At 45.7% G+C, this 27882-nt stretch overlaps 1 protein-coding gene across 1 annotated transcript in view; it reads right to left on the bottom strand.

Moving 5' to 3' along the window:
- The window catches only part of MINDY3 (MINDY lysine 48 deubiquitinase 3), a 224468-nt gene extending 198107 nt beyond the window's left edge, over positions 1–26361 (bottom strand). The window contains exons 1-5 of the mRNA XM_073629667.1: positions 26055–26361; positions 22560–22772; positions 19795–19874; positions 6754–6814; positions 4554–4721 (exon numbers count right to left, since the gene is read on the bottom strand). Of these exons, the coding sequence (XP_073485768.1) occupies positions 4554–4721; positions 6754–6814; positions 19795–19874; positions 22560–22653 (403 nt within the window). The 5' untranslated portion in view covers positions 22654–22772; positions 26055–26361. The remainder of the gene's footprint in view (positions 1–4553; positions 4722–6753; positions 6815–19794; positions 19875–22559; positions 22773–26054) is intronic.
- Positions 26362–27882: the final 1521 nt, after the last annotated feature.

Here is a 27882-nt window from a genome sequence, read left to right as displayed (position 1 = left end):
GAAGATTTCTATAAAAAGGTATGGTTTACACTTGTGGATGGAGGTAAAAAGAAATAGTCCAACCCTCCTACTGGATGCTTCCACAGCAAGCAGCTAAGGCGGCGCGCTCCCGAGCTGCGGCTGTGTGTGTCAATTCAAACATGTAGCTGTGGTTCGGCCCTGCCCCCGCCATCTCCTGATTGGCTCACTGGCTGTGATTTTCAGCAGCGGGAGCCAATGGCACCCGCTGCTACCAAAAGCCAATCAGGAGTGGGAGTCCCTGGAGAGCCCAGGCTCTCGTGGACATCGGTGAATTGAGATGGGGCTCAGGTAAGAATTAGGGGGGGCTGCTGCACAGAATGCATAAATGTAAAAAACCTTGTGCCTTTCAGTGTTAATTTTGACATCAAATTTTGATTTAGTTTTAGTTATAGTCTTTTGACTAAAATGCCATTTTAGTTTTAGTTGTATTTTAGTCATCTGAGTTGACTTAGTTTTAGTCATATTTTAATCGACTAAAATCTCCAGTACATTTTAGTCCACTAAAATCGAATGGGATTAGTTAAAATTCATTGCATTATTTCTTTAGAACTGCCAAACATTATATACTCCTAGAGTAAAAATCTAATAACATGTTTATTATTTATGGTATTAAGGTTTGAACATGCACTACAGACTCAGATTTAGCTGTTGTGATAAACAATTCAATTTCGTTTTAGTTATAGTCTTTTGACTAAAATGCCATTTTAGTTTTAGTCAAATTTTAGTCGACTAAAATAATATTAATTTAGTTGACGAAATTAACATTGGTGCCTTTACAACCACTTTAAAGAGGAGCTCCAGACTCCTATTTAAAAATTCAAAGTCAGCAGCTACAAAATCTGTAGCTGCTGACTTTTAATAAACACACACTCACCTGTCCCACGATCCAGCGATGGGCTCACCTGAGCTGTTCTGAAATCTCATCTTCGGTACCGGCTTAAGTGTGGGGACCCGGCTGTGACAACTTGCGCCTTCACAGCCGGGTGCCTATTGAGCATACGTGAGTCGCTTTGCACCTTGTGACTGGTCTAGTAGTCTTCTGGGACCTGTGAAGTGTTCCAGAAGACTGCGGGGAGAGAGGGGGTGGGGGGGGGGGGGGCGGTAGGGGGGAGAAAAACTTCCGCTTTCGATCGCCTAGACTAAGGGTGTCAAACTGGTGGCCCTCCAGCATTTACGGAACTACAAGTCCCATCATGCCTCTGACTGTGGGAGTCATGCTTGTAACGGTCAGCCTTGCAATGCCGCATGGGACTTGTAGTTCTGCAACAGCTGGAGGGCCGCCAGTTTTACACATGTGGCTAGATGATTGGAGTGGAAGTAGGAGCGGGTACCTGTCAAAACCGGGTACCCGCTCCCCTCCCCAAAAGTGCCATTACTGAAAGAGGAAGGGGGGGGGCTTCATAGCATAGCAAAAATGATAACCCCCCTCCATGCGTTCGTCTGGCAGTACCACCACTGAATGGGACCCATTCACAAGAATGGGGATGCATTGCAACCAACCGCCTGCAGATGGAAAGGGAATAAATAGGTGTTTAGTGATGGGGGGGGGGGGGGTAATTGAACAAAGACCAGAGAATAATGGTTAGAAACTCTGCACATTGTATAACCGGCTTTCTGAAGGCTGAAAGTAATTCATTTTTACTAATGCAATTACTGCTCCTCAATGATTCTTGCATATGACTAATTTCTCTCTATGAGGTTAACAAAGCATACAATGAAATCAGCCTCCATAATGTTTCCTTTTGTGTGAAGATCAATTAGCAAAGCCGCAATTATTCTTACAAGGGCGGCCTTTATTGCTGATTGGGATAATTGTCAGCTGCTTTGTGCTACCAGTTATCACTTGTCAATGCTCATCAGCCAGCAGGATGGGGAAATCCTCTCCTCCTTGCTGTGCGGAGAAGGAAGATGCCCATAGAAGAACTTTAAAAAAAAAAAAAAAAAAACAGACTTTCTGTATTTATAAAGAGGGACTCTGAGCAAACAGCTAAATAAATAGTTAAAATATATCAAGTTATTTATACATTGAATAGTTTTAGTTTTGAGGCCACACACACACATTGGGAGTTCACCCGCCGATGGTGCATAAGACTCATTTGTGTGCAAGAAGAAGGCGCAGGAGAACTGTCAGTAGACATGTGCAGAATGCAAAAATTTGTTTTGTTTTAATCCGTCATTCACATAAATTAGTTTAGTTAAATTCGTTTTTGGAATTCGTTTAGTTTTTTCAAACAATTCCACCGAATTCGTAAAATTCAAATCCATTCTAAATCCATTCGACATCACATTTATTTTATTCGAAATTCAAATTTTGCAAGATGGTTATATTCTATGCTATTGTTTTTTCTATTCTATTCGTTTATTTTCTATTCTTTTCTGTACAAATTCTAATTTAGTCTATTTGAAATTCGAATTTCGGAAGATGGTTATATTGTTATATGCTTTCTACTATATTTTCTATTCTATTCAAATTCTGGAAGATGGTTATATTCTAGTTTATTCTATTTACTTTCTAAACTTTTTTTTTTTTTTAATTTGAATTCAAATTTATTCTATTTGAAACTCGAATTTCAGAAGAAGGTTATGTTCTATTTTATTTGATTCCTTTATTTTCTATTCTAATCTGTTTTTAAAGCGAGTTCCACCCAAAAATGGAACTTCCGCTTTTCGGAATCCTCTCCCCCTGCGGTGTCACTTTTGGCACCTTTCAGGGGGGAGGAGGGAGCAGATACCCGTCTAATACAGGTATTTTGCTCCCACTTCCGGGCATAGATAGCCGAGCCACCCGCAGGTATCTACGCCCCTTCCGGCGCCTTTTAAGTCCCCCCCGCTGTCTTCTGGGAGGCACACAGGTCCCAGAAGACAGCAGGGACCAGTGGGATCGCGCAGCGCAAGTCACACATGCGCACTAGGGAACCTGGAAGTGAAGCCGCAAGGCTTCACTTCCTGATTCCCTTACCGAAGATGGCGGCGCCTCCACTCGAGAGTCGAGGGACGGGCCGGCTTCGGGTGTCGACATCGTGGGCACACTGGACAGGTAAGTGTCCATATTTTAAAAGTCAGCAGCTGCAGTATTTGTAGCTGCTGACTTTAAAAAAAAAAAAAAAAAATTAGGCGGAACTCTGGTTTAATTAATTTTTTTATAACTGCAGCAGCTGTGGTTTGTTGTCCTCATCGGGAGGGTCCAGACGATTCTTCTTCTGCGACTCCCATACTATCTCTCCCTACTTTGCACAGCGCCCTCTAGCAGCCACTCATACAAACTGCTCACTGACAGAAGCTTGTGTACACCTAGCTGAGGACGAAGTGAGTGCAGCTCTACCTGAACTCTGCCTCCCATTATGCTAGCATCATCACGTATACAAGGGGAGCATATACCTGTGGCTGTGGACAGGGATGCTGATAGAAATCATGGGGCCCCATACCGCCTACCTAATAGGGCCCCCCTCCTCTGAAAATATCAAATTATATTTTTGCTAAAAAGCAACGGCCGCAATGCTATGCTTTGCAGTCATGGAAGAAATGATACCTCGCTCAGCAAAATACCCATTCAAGTGAATAGTGGCACGGAGGCAATATCTGCAACCCCACAGTGAACAATCGGTGCTGATCGCTCACTGTTGTGTTAATTCAGGATGGTGAGCTCCCCACACCACCCCACTTCACTATCCTGAAATAGCCCCCCGTGTGTCCTCAGCAGCTGCCGGTAGGGAAAGCGTGAAACTGGCAGCACTGCGAGAAAAGGGGCACAACAGGGGACCCAGACAGCAGGAATCACAGATACTAGAACTGATTCCCCTGCAGCACAGCTGGAGGGAGAAAAGAAAAGTAGAAGCAGGGAGCAATGCACACAAATCACAAGTGTCAGCAATAAGGCAGTACAGCCGGCCCTCCTGCTTGGTAGGTGCCCGGGCCCCCTTTTGAACTGATGAGGCCCGGGCCCAGTACAGGAGGGCTGGCTGTACTGCTTTATCAGCAGCCCTGGCTGTAGAGGTTAGGGAGATTTCTCATCACTTCTAGTCCTGCTGACAAAGTGAGGCGGGACTCTCCAGCACAGAGCCCACCAGCACTGTATCGCAGTAAAAACCTGACAGAGGTTCTAAACCTTCCTCACACATATCAAAACTAGGAAATAAAAAAAACTTTTTAGCTTGACATGCACCTTTTAATATTGGAAACCTTCCTAGCTTCAGCAACCAACAATATTGGCATGTGGTTATACATCTGTATTGTTCACAAGTGTAGAAAAAGTTTGTTCAACGACAGTGTGTGATCTACCACACAACTGCATTGTATGTACCTAACAAATGCCTTGTACTAGAAAGGATGAGCTGTGTGATTCAGCACATGTTCCCCGGATAGCATTAGCAGTTGGGAAGGACTGACTTGTGTTACACTAAGATTGCCTCTTGTATCTGCAGGAGAATGTTCCCAACATGTGATTACAATGGAACGATAATGGATCAATACTGGAAAAGGTGATTTTGGATCTATGAATAGAGAGGAAACCACATTCACAGTTCAGTTCTTACTTGGCATCTCTTCCGGTTGGCTCGTCTCTGCAGAAAGCTCCCTCTCGGGCTCCGGGGTGACTTTTCTTTTCTGCCATGTGGCCAGGCAGTATGAGCTGGCATTGATTGTGCTGGCCATTTCCAGAATGTCACAAAGCGTCTGACATAAGACGTCTTTCTGCTCATCTTCTACACATGGACATAAGAGAAGGTGGGTAGGAAAAATAAAATCCCTAATGAAGCCAACACTCAGGACAAAAAAAAGACAACAAAGGAATTCATTGCTAATGCCAAGCAGCCATTGCTATTGGCAAAGGGCTTGTCCATGCAAAGCCAAGAAACTAGTTTGCTTTAATGCAGAACTAAATCCACCAATTTAATGTGGAACTAAACCCATTGGTTTACCACACAGGAGTAGCTAAAACCTTCAGGACCCCGGTGCAAGAAACCATGAAGGGCTCCCCTGACTGGGGACATTCCCTCCAAGCCCGGTGGCAGAACAACAGGGACCTTTGCAACCATCATAGTTCCGCCACTGGTGTCTGTTCTCTTAATTAATTTTATCTTTAATTTTTTAGGAACCCCAATGAGTGTATTTGGTGAAATATCAGGGGTCTAAACAGACCTTTGTTGTTTCACCTTTGAGACAGAGAAAGGAGATTGAGAACACAGCCCTCAATCTTCATCTCTGCAGCCTTAGCAGCAAAGAAGGAATGGACAATAAATCTGTACAAAGCTTCCCATTCAAACAAAAATGGAAGAATAGTAAACACAGGTTACTATGCTTCAGTTATAAATGAACACAGTGAGTGATTGGTACAGATTACTTACTGTGTCCACTCAGAAAAGGAAGGGGCTCTAAAATTACATATTTACAAACCCCTTTCCCGCTCTCCATCCTGAAATATCTCCCGCAGCAGCCGGCAGGAGGAGAGACGAGGGAGGCCAGGGAAGGAAACTGGATAGGAGGGATGACATACTGGGAAACCAATGCCCTCTAATGTGCCTGCAGGAGGGAGAAGAAGAGAAGCTGGCTTTCAGTGGTTACAGGAGAAAAATGGAGGGGGAAATCGGTCCATGTATATGCTGCCCCTCCTATTCAGGTGTACAGGGGGGGGTCGCACGGACCCCCTGGAGCATGGGGCTGGGTCGCAATTGTGAACCCCGTAGTTACACCCCGATTTAACATTTTCCCTAAACAGTTGCAATCAAGGCATGCCATGAATGATAACCGTCACAGTTGGATTTCTCAACAGAACTGTCAAGCCATCAAAAGGCTGGTGTCATAACTAATCACATGCACAGCACTGTGGCTAATGCAGATCAAACAGATACTAGGATGGCAGTTTTCTTTGGCTGTAAAGGAGAAGAGGGTTTACTTACATTTTAATCCCCTCAGCAGCACAAACTGACCATTGCTTCATTCCAATTCAGCTACATTGGGGTGCAGGAAGCAGAAGAAGCCACCCTGTGTGAGCTACAAGTCATTCATTTCATAGCGAAGACTGGGCATAGATAGTTTCTTCTTTTTTCGGGCTAGGTTTCCACTGTTGCAACCCCAAAATCACGTGATTTTGCAGCAATTTTTTGCCATGATTTTGATTGCGACTTGAAGCAATGCCTGTGTATCCTTGAGGTCTATCGACCTCAAGTCGCATCAAAGTCGGACCAAAGTAGTGCGGGGACTACTATGAAATCGCACATGTATGAACGGTACTCGTTGGAAATCATCTATGCATTACAATAAAAATCCTTCGGCGTGCAGCAGCCTCCCCAGCACCCCTTAATACTTACCTGAGCCCCATTACTCTCCAGCGATGTCCACGGGTGTCTAAGCCATCCAGGACACTCCTCCTGATTGACTGAGACACAGCAGCGGCGCCATTGGCTCCCGCAGCTGTCAGTCAAGACAATTAGGGGAGAGAGGGTCGGGGCTCCGTGTCTAAATAGACACTGGGAGCTCTGACTCGGCTCCAGTGCCTCTATAGGAAGCTGCTGGCGGGGGGGGCACTCAATAGGAGGGAGGGGCCAGGAACAGCAAAGAGGGACCTGAGAAGAGGAGGATCTGTGCAAAACCAACCGCACAGAGGAGGCAAGTATAACATGTTTATATTTTTTTTTACTTTTTTTATTTTTTAACGAGACTTAATTACTTTAAAGATCAAAAAAAATAAATAAATTTATAACTACAACCATAAACATAAACAGTAACATGTCTCACCTTGGCAGTTTTTCCAGTTAGGCTTCTCAGAAGCAAATAGTTGATTCTTTAACAAAAAAGCCTGCAAAGCAGAAGCACGATTAGAAAAAAGAAAACCTGCAAGAGATCCGAGTGTTCTACTCCTGTATATCACTACAGCTAAAGATGTATCACTGAAATCATTTCCATCAGCAATGGGAAGCAGAGGAAACATGGAGGGATTCCTTTTTCTTTTAGCATTCAGTCTGTTTCTTAAGCTTTCTAGTTTTCAACAACCAGTGAAGTAACAGGAAAACGAAGGATTGTTAATATTTCCTCACCTCCCGCCCCGCCCCCCCTCCCCGGCACCCCCTTTCCTAACCTATAACTCTCACTTACCTGTGAAGACCCCCTAAGGCCAACTGCCCTTTTGACTTGGCCTTTGAACCTCAAAGCCTTGTACCTTTGAAGGTCCCACTGGGTTCCCCATTAGAGCTCATTCACAAGTGAGGTTATACTGCCATTCCTCCGGAAGCAATTCAGATTGCTTTTCAGAAGGCATTTAACAAGTTCTATTTTTTTTTTTTTTTTTTGCTATCTTGACCCCCCCCGTGAACAAAAAAAGTGAACCATGAAATCACAGCATACAAAAAAGTACACTGAGGGTACAGAATTGTCCGAATATCCAAAAACAAGTTTAATTTTTGCTGCAAAACAAAGCATCATGATGGCAGCATCTGTACTGTTCTGAGTGGCTTCATGCCCCAGTGCAGGTGGGCAGTAAAAATAAAACCCCTGCTTTTACCACTCCTCAGCTGTTAACGACACCTCATGCGGTTATACTGTTTTACTACGTTACATGTGCAATTATGTTAACGATTGCTGAAACCTCAATTGAAACGATAGAAACAAGAGAACAGGACTGAAAACTGAATGGCACTGCAAGCATTGCTTAAAGCAAAGTTCCACCAAATTTTTTTTTTTTTTTTTTTAAAGTAAGCAGCTATAAAATATGGACACTTACCTGTCCAGGGTGCCCATGATGTCCTCACCCGAAGCACGATCTGTCCCTAGGCTCTCGGGTGGAGGCGCCGCCATCTTCGGTAAGGGAATCAGGAAGTGAAGCCTTGCGGCTTCACAGCCTGGTTCCCTACTGCGAATGCGCGAGTCATGCTGCGTGTTCTGACTGGTCACTGCTGTCTTCTGGAACCTGTGTGTCTCCCAAAAGACAGCGGTGGGGGGGAGGGCTTGGGGGGGGCGTAGGAGGGGCCGGACATGGCATAGATTGCAGCGGAGCCTGCGATCTATGCCCGGAAGTGGGAGCAAATACCTGGATTATACAGATATCTGCTCCCCCCTGAAAGGTGCCAAATGTGACACCGGAGGAGGGGAGAAAAACAATCAATGGAAGTTCCATTTTTGGGTGGAACTCTGCTTTAAAAGGATAAGTTCACTTTAAAAAAAAACAAAACGCACTTTTTTTGCAAGTAAAAAAACGTGCATTTATTATTTTTTTGTTGCAGATTGCTGATGCCATGCAGGACTCCTGCAGACCTGTCAGTGTATAGGTCTTCTCAAACCAAGTATGAGGAAGCCGATACAATCTGGCAGGAAGAACGAAAGAACCACCATAGCGCTCAGAGCGCAAAGACTGCCGGACCTTGTCATTTTCCATTCATGTAGAGCTGTGAATGTGCGAAAAATTGTGACAGGTAGTGGGTGTAACATATTATGAAAGGTGAACTTACCTTTTAACCACTTCAGCTTCAGAAGATTTACCCCCCCTTCCTGACCTGGCCACTTTCTGCACTATGACACCGCATTACGTTAACAATTGCGCGGTCGTGCGACGCTGTACCCAAATAAAATGTTTGTCCTTTTTTTACCCCACAAATAGAGCCTTCTTTTAGTGGTATTTGATCACCTCCACCTTTTTACGTTTTGCACTATAAACCAAAAAAGATTGACAATTTTGAAATATATATATATATATACACCATATTTATCGGCGCATAACACGCACTTTTTTTCCCCTTGAAATCAGGGGAAAATCGTGGGTGCGTGTTATACGCCGATCCCCACTGTCTGTGTGGCAAAAAAGAGCGAGCGCCGCCGAAAAAGAGCGAGCGCCGCGAAGAAAAACCGAGCCTAGTGTTCGGCTCCACTCGCAGTCACGCCGTCCCACCTCCCTGCTGTCTCTGAGAGGATGAGGAGCGAGTGCTGCCGAAAAGGACCGAGCCGAGTGCTCGGCTCCGCTCGCAGTCCCGCCCAGCTCCTTTGATGAACATAACACTCCGTCCAATGGCAGGACTGGGCGGGACTGCAAGCGGAGCCGAGTACACAGTATACTCGGCTCGGTCTTTTTCAGAAGCGCTCGCTTCTCATCCTCAGCAGGGAGGCGGCGTGACGAGGCGATTCTATCTCTGTCTATCTCGGCGGCAGATTTAAATGGCGCAAACGGCACACGGCATTGGGCAAGGCTGCACTCGGCAAGGCTGTTTATGACAATGGGCAAGTCTGCACTGGGCAGGGCTGCATATGACAGTGAGCAAGGCTGAAAATGGCACTTAGCAAGGCTGCAAACGGCACTGGGCAAGCTGCAAATGGACACTGATCATTCTGCAATGATGGACAAGGCTACAGATGAACACTGATGAGGCTGCATTGATGGACATTTAAATGTAAGTTTTTTTCCTTAAACTTCCCTCCTAAAAGTTTTTTTCCTTAAAATGCCCTCCTAAACTTGGGGTGCGTGTTATACGCCGATAAATACGGTATATATTTTTTACTTTCTGCTATAAAACATATCCAATTAAAAAAAAAAAAATGTAAAAAATCTAATTTCTTCATCAATTTAGGCCAATATGTATTCTGCTACATATTTTTGGTAAAAAAAAACCCAATAAGCGTATATTGATTGATTTTCACAAAAGTTATAGCGTCTACAAACCATGGGATATTTTTATTTCATTATTTTTTCACTAGTAATGGCGGCAATCAGCGACTTATAGCGGGACTGCGATATTGCAGCGGACAAATTGGACACCTGACACTGGGAACCAGAGACACTAATACAGTGGTCAGTGCTAAAAATATGTACGGTCACTGTACTAATGACACTGGCTGGGAAGGGGTTAACATCAGGGGCGATCAAAGGTTTTAATTTATGCCTAGGTTGTGCTTACTCACTGCGGGGGAGGTGCTTTGACTAGGGGAAGACAAAGAACCGTGTTCCTGCTTTGCAGAAACACAGGATCAATACCTTCCCCTCTGACAGAACAGCAGTCTGCCTTGTTTACATAGGCAGACTGCTGTTCTGCTTTTGTACTGTGCAATTGGCTGGTGCCGGAGGACAGAGCCTGGCACAGAGCGGCCGCCCTGCCGCAGTAAATATACAGTGGGCGGTCCGAAAGCAGTTAAGGCTGAAGCTTGGTAACATTTTTTTTAATCAATGCTAGGGACAGTATTTATCATGAATGAACTGTGTCCAATGTGCTGGTGGCTGCTGTGTTTGGTTGAAATCCAAAGTCCACTGACCCTGGATACCCCCTGCAGCAGTGATCTTCCAGTGCTGTGAGGGTTAATATGAGTGGCTGCACCTGTGGCAGGTAGTTGCCAAGTGCCGACTATGCCCCATGTTCCATTCAAAGATGTCATACTATCAGTTCCCACAATGCAAAGCACTCTAAGAATAGAGATAGGGATGGTCCACCCCCCCAATCACAAAGTTTTTCAATGTAGGAACCGATATTACAGATTAATAGCAGCCACAGAAATTGGGACTTTTTAGGTGCAAATCAATTGGAGAAATATCAAATATAATATATATTTAAAAAATCCTTTATTTTGAGGAGCAAAATAAGAATTTACACATTAAAAAATCAGGAAAGGGGGTAGATACAAAAATTTCAAGTACAGTTGATTACAGTCGCAGTAACACAGCAATGAAAGATGGACTTCCCAACATGTTTCGCCCATGTATCGGGCTTCCTCAGGGGATGCTGGTCACATACAGAGTACAGTGCCTTCTATCAAAAAACGCACAAACAATTGAATGGATTAGATTACAAGTTTATATAATCATTTACATTCGACATAATTCTCATGCAACACACAATTATTTGTGTGTTTTTTGATAGAAGGCACTGTACTCTGTATGTGACCAGCATTCCCTGAGGAAGCCCGATACATGGGCGAAACATGTTGGGAAGTCCATCTTTCATTGCTGTGTGACTGTAATCAAATGTACTTGCCATTTTTGTATCTACCCCCTTTCCTGATTTTTTAATGTGTAAATTCTTATTTTGCTCCTCAAAATAAAGGATTTTTTTTAATATATTATATTTGATATTTCTCCAATTGATTTGCACCTAAAAAGTCCCAATTTCTTTGGCTGCTATTATTCTATCTGGGGTGTGGTGCCAGTAAAAAACTGTGGGGTTCGTGCTCATAAAAACTTTGATAGTACAGATTGTATGAATGGAGTAGGGGGGAGAAAGGGCAGGCATAGTCGGCACTTGACATAAGTGCCGGTCACGGGGCAAACAACCTTATTAAACCCATGAAGCATCAGAGCACCACCCCCGAGGATCTATTCAGAGGCAGAGGACTTGGGATTTCAACTGAACACAGCAGAACCAGCACACGGGACACTCTTGAGTACTGTTCTTGGTGCCGTTTAAAAATAAAAGTTTCACTAAACTTCAGGTTTAAACCTATACTAATAATAAAGAAGTTGTCAATGCCAAACTTCTGAAAATGCTACCTAGCTTGTCTATGGCTTACATACGATCTAAAACCCATACTCAAAACATTCCAAAGATGGCAGAGGAAAGCCATGACTCCAGATCTGCATGCACGTTTCAGGTCTGTGATTGAAGAACTATATACATAGTTACATAGTTAGTAAGGTTGAATAAAGACACCAGTAAATCCAGTTCAACCTGTCCCTATCTGTGTACATTGTGTCCCATTAAGATGTTCATCTATTATATTATTATTTTTATTTAAGGTACCCATATAGCGCCATCAATTTACGCAGCGCTCCACACATACATCGCACCCTATCCTCAAGGAGCCCACAATCCAAGGTCCCCAACTCGCATTCATATACCAGGGCCAATTTTTTTTTTTTGGACAGGAGCCAATTAATCTACCAGCATGTCTTTGGAGTGTGGGAGGAAACCGGAGTACCCGGAGGAAACCCACGAAAACACAGGGAGAACATGCAAACTCCAGGCAGGTAGTGTCGTGGCTGGGATTCAAACCAGCGACCCTTTTTACTGCTAGGTGAGAGTGCTACCCACTACACCACCGTGCCGCCCAAACTATAGAAAGCCTTTTTTTAATAAGAGCCAGGTAACCAGCATTTTCAAAGGCAATGGCATAGAGTGGTATCCCCCATGTTTTCTCCGTAAAGGTTTACTTTAACAGAAGGACTGAAAACAGATTAAAAAAAAAGAATGCACGCTAGTAATGTGCCCTCATTTCTCTAGTTTTTGCTCCTGCTTTGTATGATGGAAGAAATATTGTGAGTACAGCCTGTACAACCACTTTTACCTACAAGTAAGCCTATATTAAGGCATGCGCACTTTAGAAAGGGCAGATCGTGCCCTTTCTAAAGGGGTCATGCCGTGACTGGTGATATCATGTGACTCCGGCCAGTTACAGAGCCGGAGTTCGTGGCCCCGGAAGGAAGAGGGGTGAAGATGGACGCTCGCTGCTAGTGGGGACAGCGGTGACATCACGGGCTTCGGTTTCAGGTAAGTGACACATAATGGGCTACTATGATTATGCTTTACCTTTGCAGGGAAATAAAGAGGAAGTAAAACCCATCAGGGTTTACTTCCTCTTTAATCGCTTGCCAACCGCATCACGAGATTGTAGGGTGGCAAAGCGGCCTCCCTGTGCTGGATCACATACCTAGTACGTGATCTGCACACTCGGGCAGAGGGGGTGCCAGCTGGTGCAGCGATTCGTCACAGCACATGCCGATCACCGGATCCTGCCCAATGATTGACTTCTGGCACCCGGTGATCGGCTCTGAGCTTCCCCGAACACAGATCTGTGAAAGTAAACACCACGAGCTGTGTTCAGTGACGGGGGATCCCATTGTTTATTCATTCCCTGCTAAGCAGAGAATTACAACAATTAGATCCCAAGTAAAAGCAGCACACACAAACACTGGTTAGGCACACATTTAATCCCTTGATTGCCCCTGATGTTAACCTCTTCCTGACCAGTGTCATTAGCACAGCGACGGTGCAGATTATTAGCACTGATCACTAATGTTGTCACTGGTGATGTAAAAAAAAAATCCCAGTATACACATTAGTTTGTAGATGCTAAAACTTTCACACAAAATCAATTCATATACAATTTTGGGGATTTTTTTTTTTTTGTTTACCAACAAATGCACCAATGCATATTGGCCAAAACTTATTAAGAGATTTGATTTTTTTTTTTTTATGCGATATGTTTCATAGCAGAAAGTAAAAATAGGATTTTTTAAAACAGCTTACCTGTAAAATCCTTTTCTTTCGAAGGACATCACGGGACACAGAGCCACAGTAATTACTGATGGGTTATATAGGTATCACTGGTGATTGGACACTGGCACACCCTATCAGGAAGTTCAACCCCTATATAATCCCTCCCCCTTGCAGGGATGCCTCAGTTTTGTAGCCAAGCAATATAGTGTATTAGAAGAGGGGCGGGACCTCTGTGTCCCGTGATGTCCTTCGAAAGAAAAGGATTTTACAGGTAAGCTGTTTTAAAAAATCCTATTTTCTTTCTCGAACATCACGGGACACAGAGCCACAGTAATTACTGATGGGATGTCCCAGAGCAATGCTACCTGAGGGGGGGGGAACCACGACCAAGTAGGGTGCAATCAGACCTGAGGACCCTGTACCGCTGCCTGCAGCACACTACGCCCAAAGGCGATATCCTCATGCCTTCTCACATCCACCTGATAGAATCTGGTGAATGTATGAACTGAAGACCAGGTTGCGGCCTTGCAGATTTGAGCCATAGAGGCCCGGTGATGCACTGCCCAAGAAGCACCAATAGCCCTTGTGGAATGTGCCCTGATCTGAAACGGAGGAATCTTCTGTTTCAAACCGTAAGCTTGAATGATCAACTGTCGAATCCATTTAGAAATGGTAGCTTTTGACACTGCCTGTCCTCTATTGGGACCCTCTGGTAGCACAAACAAAACATCCGTCTTGCGGATCTGAGTGGTTGCCCCTAGATAGGCCTTAACTGCTCTTACTACATCCAACGAATGTAGAGATCTCTCTTCCGGAGAACAGGGATCTGGAAAAAAAGGAAGGTAGAACAATGTCTTGGTTTAAATGAAAATCAGAAACCACCTTTGGTAAAAAACTAGGATGAGGGCGTAGTATCACTCTATCCTTGTGTATAATCAAATAAGGCTCCTTACAGGAAAGAGCTGCTAATTCTGATACTCTTCTAGCAGAAGAGATGGCCACCAGAAAAATTAATTTCCTTGTCAACAAGACCAAAGGAATCTGACTTATTGGTTCAAAAGGCTGTTTCTGTAACACAGCCAGGACCAAATTCAAGTCCCAGGGGTTTAGGGGCGCCTTAACCGGAGGATTAAGACGCATCACCCCCTGCATAAAGTTTCGGACCAAAGAATGCGAAGCAAGTGGCCGCTGAAATAATACTGATAAAGCAGAGACCTGGCCCTTGATGGTACTCAAGGCCAGCTTCATCTCTAATCCCATCTGTAGAAAATCAAGGATTCTACCTATGACATATTTCCTGGGATGCCAACCTCTGGATTCACACCAGGTTATATAAGCCTTCCAGACTCTATGATAAATCATCCTGGAAGCTGGCTTCCTTGCATTAATCAAGGTAGATATGACAGGACCTGAGAGCCCACGACTCTTCAGAACGTGGGTCTCAATAGCCAAACCGTCAAATTTAGCGTTTGTAAGGCAGGATGGAACACTGGACCTTGAGATAACAGGTCTGGGCGTACCGGTAGGGTCCACGGGGAACCCACCGTCATCCTTACTATTTCTGCATACCACGTCCTTCTGGGCCAAGCGGGGGCCACAAGAAGTACCGACTTCCTTTCCTGCCTGATCCTGCGAAGGAGTCATGTTAGTAGCAGAATAGGCGGGAATGCGTAAATCAGTGAGAACCGATGCCACGGAATCACCAACGCATCCGTCCCGCATGCAAGAGGATCTTTTGTCCTTGCCACAAATCTGTCAATCTTTTTGTTGAATCTGGATGCAAAGAGATCTACATCTGGAACCCCCCATCTTTGGCATATGGCCCAAAAGACGTCGGGATGCAGAGACCATTCCCCTGGAAGTAACTGCTGGCGACTTAGATAGTCCGCCTGCCAATTCTCTATTCCCGGGATGAAAACTGCCGATATGCATGGCACATGCATCTCTGCCCAGACTAAGATCTGGTTCACCTCTTTTTGAGCAGCTCGGCTCCGGGTGCCTCCCTGATGATTGACATAAGCCACTGCTGTGGCATTGTCGGACTGGATCCTGACCGGACAACCCTGTAGCCTGATAGTCCAGGCTTTTAGAGCTAGATGTATCGCCCGGATCTCCAGAATGTTGATGGGTAAGGTCCTCTCTGTCTTGGACCATACCCCTTGGACCGCAGCCTGTTCCAGAACTGCTCCCCAACCTGACAGACTGGCATCTGTTGTTACCACCGTCCAGGTAACCGGTAGAAAGGATTTCCCCTTCTGCAGGTTTTCGGGTATGAGCCACCAATTGAGGCTCTGACGCACCGCATGCGACAGGTGCATCGGAAAGTCTAATGCCTGAACCTTCTTGTTCCAGGTCAACAGAATACTGTGTTGCAGCATTCTTGAGTGAAACTGAGCATAGGGAACTGCTTCGAATGAAGACACCATCTTCCCTAGTAGCCTCATACAAAGGCGGACTGAGGGACCCTTCTTGGTCCTTACTGTCAGAATCAGCTCTCTCAAAGCAGTGATCTTTGCCTGGGGTAGAAATATTTTCTCCTGGCTTGTATCTATAATCAGACCTAAATACTCCAGTCTTCTTACTGGTTTTAGGAAAGACTTTTCTAAGTTGAGGATCCAACCCAGGTGTTCTAGATACCTGACCGTGGTCCTCAAGTTTCCATTCAAAGAGGCTACCGACCGGTCTATCAAGAGCAGGTCGTCTAGGTATGCTATGACAGCTATACCCTGAGCCCTTAATCTGGCCAGAGGAGGAGCCAAGATCTTTGTGAACACTCGAGGTGCAGTGGCTATCCCGAAAGGCAGAGCCACAAACTGGAAATGGCGCCCTCCTACCTCGAAGCGCAGAAACTTCTGATGAGCAGGAAAAATGGGCACATGCAGATATGCATCTCTGATGTCTATTGATGCCAGAAATTCTCCTCCCTGCAGGGTGGGAACTACTGTTCGAATTGATTCCATGCGGAAGGATTGAATCCTTAGGAATCGGTTCAGATCCCTTAAGTCCAAAATGGGCCTGACATCCCCATTTGGTTTTTGGACCGTAAAAAGGTTGGAATAGAAGCCCAATCCCTGGTCCTTTGCGGGAACTATCATAATGACCTCCTGCGACAAAAGTCGCTCTAACGCTAGAAGGAGCGACTGCTTCTTCTCTGGGTCTCTGGGAACACTTGATCTGAGGAACCGAGGAGAAGGGAATTCCTGAAACTCCAGCTTGTACCCTAAGGTTACCGTGGAGACTACCCATCTGTCCTGGAAGTCCTCGTGCCAGAGCTCTGAGAACTGTCGCAGTCTTCCCCCCACTCGAGTGAGCGGGGGCGCCCCCTCATGCAGAGGTCTTAGTGTTTTGCCTAGTAGGCTTCTTTCCCCAGGACTTCTTTTGTCCCTGGGGTTGACTCTTGTCCCCGATGGAGGCGGCCGTCAAGACTGCCTGGAGGCTGAAGCCCCCGGCGCTGGAGAAAGAGTCCGTTTGAGAGAGGGACGCTTACTCTTCTTCTTGACAGGTAAGAGAGTGCTTTTCCCACAAGAGATTCTCTTGATATAGTTATCCAAGTCCTCTCCAAACAACCTTGCACCACGAAATGGAAACCCAGCCAGTAGCTTCTTACATGGTGCTTCGGCTGACCAATTTTTCAACCATAGGATTCTACTTATATGCACCAACCCCAGTGAAAGACGGGAGGTTTGCACAATAGAATCTCTAATGGCGTCAACCACAAAGCATAAGGCCGCTGGAAGGTTAGCAAACCCCTGGGCCTGCTGTTCAGGTAATACTTTGATGACCTGCTTAACATGGTCTCTTAAGTATTGACAGACTCCAATCGCTGCTACTGCAGGTTGGGCCACTGATCCTGCTAAGGAGAAAACATCCTTCAATAGGGATTCCATCCTTTTATCTACAGGATCCCTGAGCATCTGAGCATTGTCTACAGGACAAGTCAGGCTATTATTTATGGAGGAAATGGCGGCATCAATAGCCGGTATTCCCCACATTTTAATAAACTTTTCTTCCATCGGATAAAGTGTTGAAAACTTTCTCGGCGGAAAAAAACGTTTGTCTGGGTGATCCCACTCAGAATAAATAAGCTTTTCAAGTAAAGTATGAACAGGAAAAGCATGTGCTGCTTGGAAAGGTTTCAGTGACCCCAAAGCAGAAGAGGATTCTTTAGCAGTTTCAGGTATGGGCAACTTAAATGTGGAGCGGACCAATCCAGTGAGGATCTGCACTAAGACTTTCTCCTCTTGGGAAGTCGCAGAAGGTCCCTCTCCACCTGAATCCTCCGAAGAGGAATCATCCATCCCATCCCGATCCTCTGAAAGGGATTCATCTCCTTTATCCCAGAACTCCTCTGTCTGAGGGTCTTGGGGAACAGAGGAAAGCCTAGTGCGTTTTCTTCCACTGAGTGAAGACGTAATCACGGCCATTAATCTTTCCTCTAGACCATTAATGGTTGAGGAAAAAACCTCTTGTGTAATATATACAGGGGCTGAAGTGCCAGAAGCAGGTGTAGCCCCTGACCCCGATGGCTCTCCCTGGCTAGCCGTCCCTGGCCCATCTTTAGGGGGGGAGGATGCTGCCGACAGGGGGACCTCAGAACCTGAACGAGATCCCCTAGTGTCTCTGGTTCCTGGGGTGCTTGAACCTCTTCTACCCATAGTGCAAAGCAACAAGGTGTGAGGTATACAAATGAACACTGCCCGCTGAGCGATGTAGTCTGGCTAAAAGCCTTGCTACCCAATACTCAGTCTGGTGTTACTTCAGTAAATGCTGCCTAGGAGAATGCCTGTGTCCCACCTTACATGCGACCGTCAGCTCTGTGTCTCTCAGAAGGCTGAGTGCACCTGTACAGAGTGCCTTTAATAGCCTGCAGCTGGCCTGAGTGGGAGTCTAAACACTCTGTGCTGACATCCCGCCCCCTCCTCTACCGCCCCCCCCCCCTTGAGTTTTGAAAAAAACGAGCGCTTCCCGCACTGCCGACTCTCCTGTCATGCTTCTGGAGAAAAGGCTGGGGATGGGGGGGGGGGGAGGGAGGGAGGCTGGTAACAAGATCTGCCTGAACGGCTATCTTCAGAGATGGTGGCCATTAGGCCGCAGAGCCCGGGTGGTATAACCACTTTCTAGACCCCTGTGGCCCCTCTCTAGCCTGGGGGGGAACATTCAAACATGAGAAATCCCCCTTTCCACCTTACCTGCTTGCAGCCTGCTTTGAGATGCTGGGACATAATCAGCACTGAACACCTGAGACAGTCAGTCAGCATGTGTAGGTTTGTGCTCTTGGCAGCCCCCGGTGGTCACAATAGGCATAGCATGCATTTACCTTAAAGGAAAAAAGCCACTAGAACTCAAAAATTCTGTGGAATCTCCTCTTACCTTATCCAGCGGCAGGGTGCTGTTTACACAGACCCAATCTTCACCTCTCACGGTGGGCTCCGTTTGAAAAAACCGTCAGAGACTGGGGCCCCATCAGTAGGGGGATCCAACAGTTCTGGGACCGTAAAGCACCTCGCCAGAAATTAGGAAGTTTAAAGCCATTTTCTGATCTGCGGGGTCCAGCTCTCTAAAAAGAGAAGCATTACGGGTAAAACCTCGTTTCTTCGGACACGAGGCCCGGGTACCATTCAATTCGGCCAAGAAAAGACACTTTGAATGGATCCGGTTCGCCTGGCTTGCCCCGGTATAGGATCTTAGGATATTCCCTTTGGAGCTCAGCACAGGACATCTTTACACGTCCATCACCTAAGACACTGGCATAAAAACTGAGGTATCCCTGCAAGGGGGAGGGATTATATAGGGGGTTGAACTTCCTGATAGGGTGTGCCAGTGTCCAATCACCAGTGATACCTATATAACCCATCAGTTATTACTGTGGCTCTGTGTCCCGTGATGTTCGAGAAAGAAAAATCTTTTTTTTTTTTCTTCAAAATTGTCGGTCTTTTTTCATTTGTATAACAAAAATAAAAAATCCAGTAGCACTAAAAGAAAGCTGTATTTGTGTGAAAAAAAATTATATAAATTTCATTTGTGTAAATTGTTGCATGACGGTGCAATTGCCAGTTAAAGTAGCACAGTGCCGAATAGCAAAAAACAACCTGGTCATGAAGGGGGTAAAACCTTCTGTAGCTCAAGTGGTTATAGGATAGATAGGGCCAAATCTTTTTTGGCCTCTACTAGTCCTGCGAGTCAAACCAGTGTACTTAGTTCTGCACTCCAGTGACTCTTTTTGAGCCGACGGCGGGCTAAAGCCTGCTGTCGGCTGACGTCACTGAGCTAGTGCAGACTCTGGAGAGATCCTGACTTTAATGTCAGAATAAACATAGACGATTGAACCTGCAGCTGTCTCAGCCTCTCAGTAGCCCACTAAGAATATGAACCAGCCGCTCCCACCCCCTCCACAGCCCGGAGCTCCAGTAAGTGCTGGAGGAGCAGAACAGTTACCAGAAATAGAACTGAGTGATCAGCAGTTGTTGGTCGCTCAGTTCTCGGTCTTAAATGCGGCGGGGGACAGATGCAGTATCGGAGCGATGCTGCATCCACCTAGGTGAGTTTGCATGTTTGTTTTTTCTCTGATATTCTACACATAGTTGGGTTGTACCTGTACAGGTGCGATCACAGCACACGGGCCTCCTTCAAACTGCTCCAGGGCTGTAGGCTCCAAGTCACTGAACACAAACCCTGTCCAGGAAATAAAAAAAGGAATTTCAGCAGACCGGCAAGAATATTTTATACAGCAGAACTGAACAAGAGAAGCAGTAATAGGACTGTGTTTTCATACAAAATAAGGCCACATGCACATTGGGGCATCTACAGCCAATCCCGGTATTTTTGTGAACCCGGGAGGCACAGGCATTCTACGCTCCAGGCTTATCACCATAAAAGTGAGTACCTCCTTACAGCATCCAACTACAGTGTATTTTAGCCTGTCATAGACTTTGTTTTTTAAGGCAGCGACAACCTGGGTAGAAAAGACCATCAACACCAGTATGCAGCAGAGAAGTAATGGAAGCAGTGGTCTCTCTGCACAAGTCTGATCCATGCTCTACTACGTCAGACCTAAAAAATTTGAAGTCAGCAAAGTTCATATATTCTGTTGATTGGAGAGCTCTGGTTCTGTAGGGGCAGTGCAGGGCGTGTGAGGCCTCTGCAAAAAACCACTACTTCCGCACAGAGAGCATTGATCTTTTCTATAGTATTTGGCAGGTGAAAATACTTTTTTTACTCAGGATGTGGCTATTTTTTTAAATCACAAACTTTAAGGGCTCATTAAGGCTGCATTCACACCTGGCGGTTTTGAATCGTGGGCAGAATCGCTCTGCTAAAATGACAAATCGCACAATGCAAATTTCAGATGCCATTCATTTTAACGGCACCTAAAAAACATGGTGCAGTTCTGCTGCTCCCCCCGCCACCAAATGATTTGGACCAGTGCACAAAGCAAGGTCCATAAAGACATGGACGAGCGAGTTTGGGGTGGAGGAACTTGACTGGCCTGCACAGAGTCCTGACCTCAACCCAATAGAACACCTTTGGGATAAATTAGAGCAGAGACCGAGAGCCAGGCCTTCTCGTCCAACATCAGTGCCTGACCTCACAAATGCACTTCTGGAAGAATGGCCAAACATTCCCATAGAAACACTCCTAAACCTTGTGGACAGTCTTCCTAGAAGAGTTGAATCTGTTATAGCTGCAAAGGGTGGACCAACTCAATATTGAACCCTATGGACTAAAGCCTCGTACACACGATTGGATTGTTGGCCAACAGAGCATCAGACTTTTGTCAAAAGGGCGTGTGCCAGGATCTTGTCTTGCGTACTAACGGCACACAATTGTCGGCCAACAAACACGAACATAGTGGCGTACTACGAGGAATTTCAGCTCTTAAGCTCCACCCTTTGCACACCTTCTGCTAATGTCATGTTTGGTGAGCACTGATTCTGAGCATGCGTGTTTGTACCTTGGACTTTTGTGTGACGGACTTGTGTACAGATGATACGAAAATCTGACAACAGACTGTTGTCCGCCGAAAATTTACTAGCCTGCCATCCAACATTTGTTGGCCAAAAGTTAAACGATTGTCTGAAGAAACGTACTGACGGTCGGATTTTAGGCCAACAGTCTGTCATATCTCACAACCCCCTGCCAATAATCGGATTGTGTGTACGAGGCCATTAACGTTCATGTGCATGTAAAGGCGGGTGTGCCAATACTTTCGGTAATATGGTGTATGTGTCTGCTGTACCATGTACTTGTATGAGACTGTATTATGTTCTTTGCATTGCTTCCTAAGTGTGAAATCCCTGGTGTTCCTTCCAGTCCCTCTGCTTTCTTATCAAAAATTGACCACACAAAGCATGTGAGCACAGTGTGGTCAGTTCTCTACCTATGCTGGGAACTCAGCCTGCTCTCCTCCAATGATCAGACTTGTACTGACACGTTCCTCCTGCACAGCCAGTCACTGGGAAGACCAGTGTGCTGTCATTTCTCCTCTCCCAGCTCTTATGCAGATGAGGACAGAGATTGTCATCACTTACAACAACAACAAAAAAAAGGGAGAAAAGGGGCATTTATGATGTGTTTTTTTTTTTATATCCACACACAAATGTTTTGCCTTTCATTTCTATTTCAAAGCGGGATTCCGGCCGTGAAAAAAAAAAAAAAAGTAAAAGTCAGCAGCTACAAACACTATAGCTGCTGACTTTAAATAAGTACTTACCTGTCCTGGGTGCCCGCGATGTCGGCCGCCCGAGGCCAACCTGTCCCTTGGCTCTCGGCTCCCGGCACTGCCATCCTAGGTAAGGGAAACAGGCAGTGGAGCCTTGCGGCTTCACTGCCAGTTTCCTACTCCGCACGCGTGAGCGACGCGGCGCTCTGTGAATGGCCCCGTGGTGTTCTGGGAACACACACAGTTCCCAGAAGACAACGGGGCCGCTCACCGAGGAGAAGAACATGCCGTGGAATAGGAAGAGGCAGATTAGGAAGACTGCCTAGCAACAAGGGTTTAGGTAAGTTTAAAAAAAAAATATTTTAAATTTTATTTTTTTAGGATTTTTCATGCAATTTTTTTTTTTTTTAGGGTGGCCACTTTAAACTGAATGGGTTCTTCTACAAGGTGAGAGTTTACATAAAAGTTTAAGGCATGGGGTCTTTTAAGGTGTACAATAGTACAACATTTTTTTAAACTCTCAAAATGCTACAAAGCTCTTATGGTGCACATTCATAGTTGCCGATACACATCATTTATCGTCCAGAGCTTGTGATGTAATGTCCTCAGACTGGTTGTGGACCACACAGTACAGGAGTCCTGAGCAGCCCAAGAGCTGTGTGACGTACAGTATCCGGCGCAGCAGACGCCATGCTTACCTTGTGTCCAGCGGCTGAATATAGAATCCACCAGGCCTTTACCATTCTTCTCCCCCCAAACCAGATCCACCAATTCTTTATTAGAGTCCGCCATGATCAACCCGTCCGTGTCTCTTCCTTTAATGAGTAAATATGTTCCAAATCTCTCTCTCCGCTCAACATGAAATCACCCCGTCTTTTCCCCAAACAAGAGTGGAAATCAAACAATAAATGCTGAAAGAGATAAGAAAAGGTGACGTTAGGTGTGAGAAGAGCGAGCCACGCCATCATGGCTGCTGAAACTAACAGAGTCATTCAGTAAGGCAGTGCCAGAACCTGAGATGCTTTGTACCGGGACCAGCATTAGAAAGCTGATTTAGGCCCCTCTCACACATACGGACCGTTCAGGTCCGCCTGTCAGCTTTTAAGGTGGACCTGAACGGACGCTCCATGCAGGTCTATGGAGCGACGGATGTCAGCGGTGACCATGTCCGCTGACATCCGATCCGCTAAATCCAGACAGATGGAGACCCTATTTTTCATCCATCTGGCGGATCAGATGAAAAACAGAGAGGCGGTCCGTTTTCATCCGATTAACCACAGAGGAGAGCGGAGATCTGACAGGTCCGTCTATACACAGTGAGCGGAGATGGACCTGTCTTCCACCGGCTTAGTGGGGATCAACAGAGCGATCCCCGCTGAGCAAGCAGAGTCCGTACACGGACAGCCCCGTGTGAAAGGGGCCCTAACCACTTCAGCCCCGGAAGATTTGGCTGCTGAATGACCAGGCCATGTTTTGCAATTCGGCACTGCGTTGCTTTAACTGACAATTGCGCAGTCGTGCGGCGTTGCACCCAAACAAAACTGATGTCTTTTTTTTTTCCCCACGAATAGAGCTTTCTTTTGGTGGTATTTGATCACCTCTGCGGTTTTTATTTTTTGCGCTATAAACAAAAAAAGAGCGACAATTTTGAAAAAAAAAAAATACACAATATTTTGTACTTTTTGCTATAATAAATAACCCCCTTTTTTTTTTTAAAAGCTAATTTTTTCTCAATTTAGGCCGATATGTATTCTTCTACATATGTTTGGTAAAAAAAATTGCAATAAGCGTATATTGATTGGTTTGCTCAAACGTTATAGTGTCTACAAAATAGGGGATTTATAGCATTTTTATTTTTTCTTTACTAGTAATGGCAGCGATCTGCAATTTTTATCGGGACTGCGACATTATGGCGGACACATCGGACACTTGACACATTTTTGGGACCATTGGTACTTATACAGCGATCAGTGCTATAAAAATGCATTGATTACTGTAGAAATGTCACCGGCAGGGAAGGGGTTAAAACTATGGGGCGATCGAGGGGTTGTGTGTGTTCCCTGACTGTGTGTTCTAACTGTAGGGGGAGGGGACTGACTATAGGAGATGACAGATCATGGTTCCTAGCTTTTAGGAACTCACGATCTGTCACTCCTCACAGAACAGAACAGGGATTTGTGTGTTTACATACACAGGTCCCTGTTCTGCCTCTCGTGCTCACAATCGCTCGTGGCTGGAGGTCATAGTGACCGCTAGGCACGAGCATCAGCACCCCCGCAGTGCAGCGGGTGCGTGCGTGCGCGCCTGCTATCCCGATCTCGTACAGCTACGACGGATCTTGCCAACCTGCTGCAGTATAATGCCGGCGGCTGGTAGGCAAGCGGTTAAGTGCTATGTAAACCCCAACAATGAACTGCTCTTAGGCAGGCCACCCCAATAAACTACATTTACGTTTTTGGCTGTAACATGACAAAATGTGGAAAACTTTGAGGGGTAGGAATACTTTTTCAAGGCACTGTAGCTTCCTGAAAACATCACAGCACTCTGGCTTGGCACTCCATATAACCCTGATGTAGTCAGTAGGCTGGCTCTTGGGAGGAGATACGCAGATATCAGTATATATGGGTGGACGGGCCTGGAGGAGGGGTATTCAAAGGCAGACAACATCTATATGCAGAAAGTCCTGGATAATACCCATGTGCAATACTGAGCGATATGCTTCAAAGAACTGGCATCCGATGAATGAAAGGGACAGGCCAGGGACAGCAAGTCTGGGGAGGGAAGTCTTAAATGATGTTGGGTGTCCTCCAGAAAAGAAAGGAGGCGGGACCTGACTTGCAGCAGCTTTTAATGCACACTGTGAAAACAGCACAGGATGCAGTGAATGTACAGTAAGCAAAGAGGAGTCTATACAACTGTGCAAGACTACAAGGAAAGCTAAAGTTAAGCTTTGACATTTACATATCATATAGTATATTGTATTAAACATTAATTACATGAAAAGGCATTTATCCTGCATTGCACAAAGGCACGTTCATTTACTCAGAGCTTCCAGAGTGCTCAACGTCTTCTAAAAATACAACACTCAATACTCCAAGACATTATCTACCATTAAACTTTATGATCAAATGCTTTCAAAAAATGAATGTCACATGACTGCAGGACTAACTGACAATGTCACATGACTGACTGAGGTCACTATGTATGGAAGTCAGAAGGGAGAATCGGAGGCTGACTGTTCAATAAGTGCAAAAAGCAACAAAAATGAGCAAAGTACACATTATTGTCAGAAAATAAAAAAGTTTTAGCAAAGTGACAGATGATATATAGAAAGAATGGGAAATCCTCATATAAGGAATTGAGGGTATATGTGTATATAGGGGATGGAGGGTATATGTGTATATAGGGGATGGAGGAATGGAGGGTATATATGTAAATAGAGAATAGGGGAAAGGAGGGTATGTGTGTATATAGGGGAATGGAGGGCATATATGTGTATATAGGGGATGGAGGGTATATGTGTATATAGGGAATTAAGGGTATATGTGTATATAGGGGATGGAGGGTATATGTGTATATAGGGAATTAAGGGTATATGTGTATATAGGGGATGGAGGAATGGAGGGTATATGTGTATATAGGGAATGGAGGGTATATGTGTATATAGAGAATAGGGGAACAGAGGGTATGTGTGTATATAGGGAATGGAGGATATATGTGTATATAGGGGAATGGAGGGCATATATGTGTATATAGGGGAATGGAGGGATGGATGGTATATGTGTATATAGGGAATGGAGGGTATATATGTGAATAGGGGAAAGGAGGGTATGTGTGTGTATATAGGGGATGGAGGAATGGAGGATATATGTGTATATAGAGAATACGGGAACAGAGGGTATGTGTGTATATAGGGAATGGAGGATATATGTATATATAGGGGATGGAGGGTATATATGTATATAGAGAATAGGGGAAAGGAGGGTATGTGTGTATATAGGGGAATGGAGGTTATATGTGTATATAGGGGATGAGGGAATGGAGGGTATATAGGGGAATGGTGGTATACAGTGGGGATGTATTAGCATAGGGGATGGAGGATGTATATATCAGTATAAAGGACAGACGATCTCTATCTGTAGTCGGTAATGATGGGGGAAGGTCTCTCCTCTGGCCGATCTCAGTACACATACCCCGATCCGCGCTCCAGCGATCATTCACCCCCCACACTCTGCACTGACTCAGGTGGAGAGAGAACCGGAAGCGGAAGTGTGTTCGGAGCGGAGGGGCGGGGCTCCGGGCTGTCAGTGTGATACATTGTATCTCTATGAGTGTCGGTGGAATACTTTGTATCTCTCGGGTTGGATGGATTTCCGCCTCACATAGCGGACATCGGGCGATGTGTCCTCCATACACACTCGCTGCTCCTGTCCTCCCGGCTCTGATCGGTCCTGAGGAGGATTATTGTTGTTCATTCATAGAACAGACATCCTCTCCATGCCCCTCCCCCTCCCTCATTAGATATGAATGGATGAGATCACACAATGAGGACATTTGTCTGGATGTCATCTCTAGTGATATGAGAAGAGTGCACACTCCATGCAGACATTGTCCATTCTGGTATCGTCCACAATCCCGCTCTTGTCAATACATATTCTAATGTGTATTGATAGATCTTCCATCATACATACAATGATTGAGGGCAAATATACCAAACTGCACCCCTCCCCCCCTCCCAGCACAAATTCTCCCAATCGCCCCCCCCCCCTCCTAATATAAATACCCCCCAATCATACATGGAAGCAAAAATCTTAGCACAAATTTCCTCCCCCTTCTACCACATCACCTTGTCTCATACAAACCCCCCAAATCCCCCCTCCTAGCATAAATACCCCCCAATCATCCCCTACTAGCACAACACCCCCCCCCCCCCCCAAAAAAAAATCCACTCCTAGCACAAATTTTCTCCTCCCCTTCTACCATATCTCCTCTTCTAGCACCACAAACCCCCCGAATTCCCCCTCCTAGCACAAATCCTCCCCCCACCCCAGATTTCCCCATCCTAGCATAAATGCCCCCCAATGGAGGGTGGGGGATTTGTGCTAAAAGAGATGCTATTAACACAAATCCCCCCCCCCCAAAAAAAATTCCCCTCCTAGCACAATATCCCCCCCCCCACCACCACCACCATATCACTTCTTCTACCACAAACTCTGCAAATCCCCCCTCCTAGCAGAACCCCCCCCCCAACACAAATCACCATACCTTGCACACATCCCTATTTTCCCCTCCTAGAACAATTCCCAACACAAATTTCCACCCAATCTCCTCAAGGTGTCCCCCCCCTCACATGATATCACAGTGCCCAGGGCAGCCACTCCTAGTGCCCACCCCTTGTCCTGGCCCTACTGCTGCCATTACCTGCTTTCCAGAATTGCTGGTGCTGACTGTCTCAGGCTGAGTACTAAATACAGTATCTCACAAAAGTGAGTACACCCCTCACATATTTGTAAATATTTTATTCTATCTTTTCATGTGACAACACTGAAGAAATGACCCTTTGCTACAATGTAAAGTAGTGAGTGTACAGCTTGTATAACAGTGTAAATTTGCTGTCCCCTCAAAATAACTCAACACACAGCTATTAAAGTGGGAGTCCCGCAAAAAAATTTTTTTTAGATGTCAGCAGCTGCAAATACTGCAGCTGCTGACTTTTAAAATAAGGTCACTCACCTGTCCTGGGGTCCACGCGATGTCGGCACCCGAGACCGAACCATCCCTCGATCCTCGGGTGCTGCCGCCACCATTCTCAGTGAGGGAATCAGGAAGTGAAGCGTTGCGGCTTCACTTCCCGATTCCCTACTGCGCATGCGCGAGTCGCGCTGCGTTTTCTCAATAGTCCCCGCTATCTGCTGGGACCTGTGTCTTTCCCAGGAGACAGCGGGGGAGTGCGGGAGGGGGCGTGACTCCCATGGGAGTCTCCCCCCTGAAAGGTGCCAACTGTGACACCGGAGGGGGGGG

This window comes from Aquarana catesbeiana, linkage group LG05, assembly GCF_042186555.1.
Source record: "Aquarana catesbeiana isolate 2022-GZ linkage group LG05, ASM4218655v1, whole genome shotgun sequence".
NCBI lineage: Eukaryota > Metazoa > Chordata > Amphibia > Anura > Ranidae > Aquarana > Aquarana catesbeiana.
The sequence above is the reverse complement of the archived record's forward strand: the minus strand, read 5'-3'. Positions and strand labels throughout refer to the sequence as shown.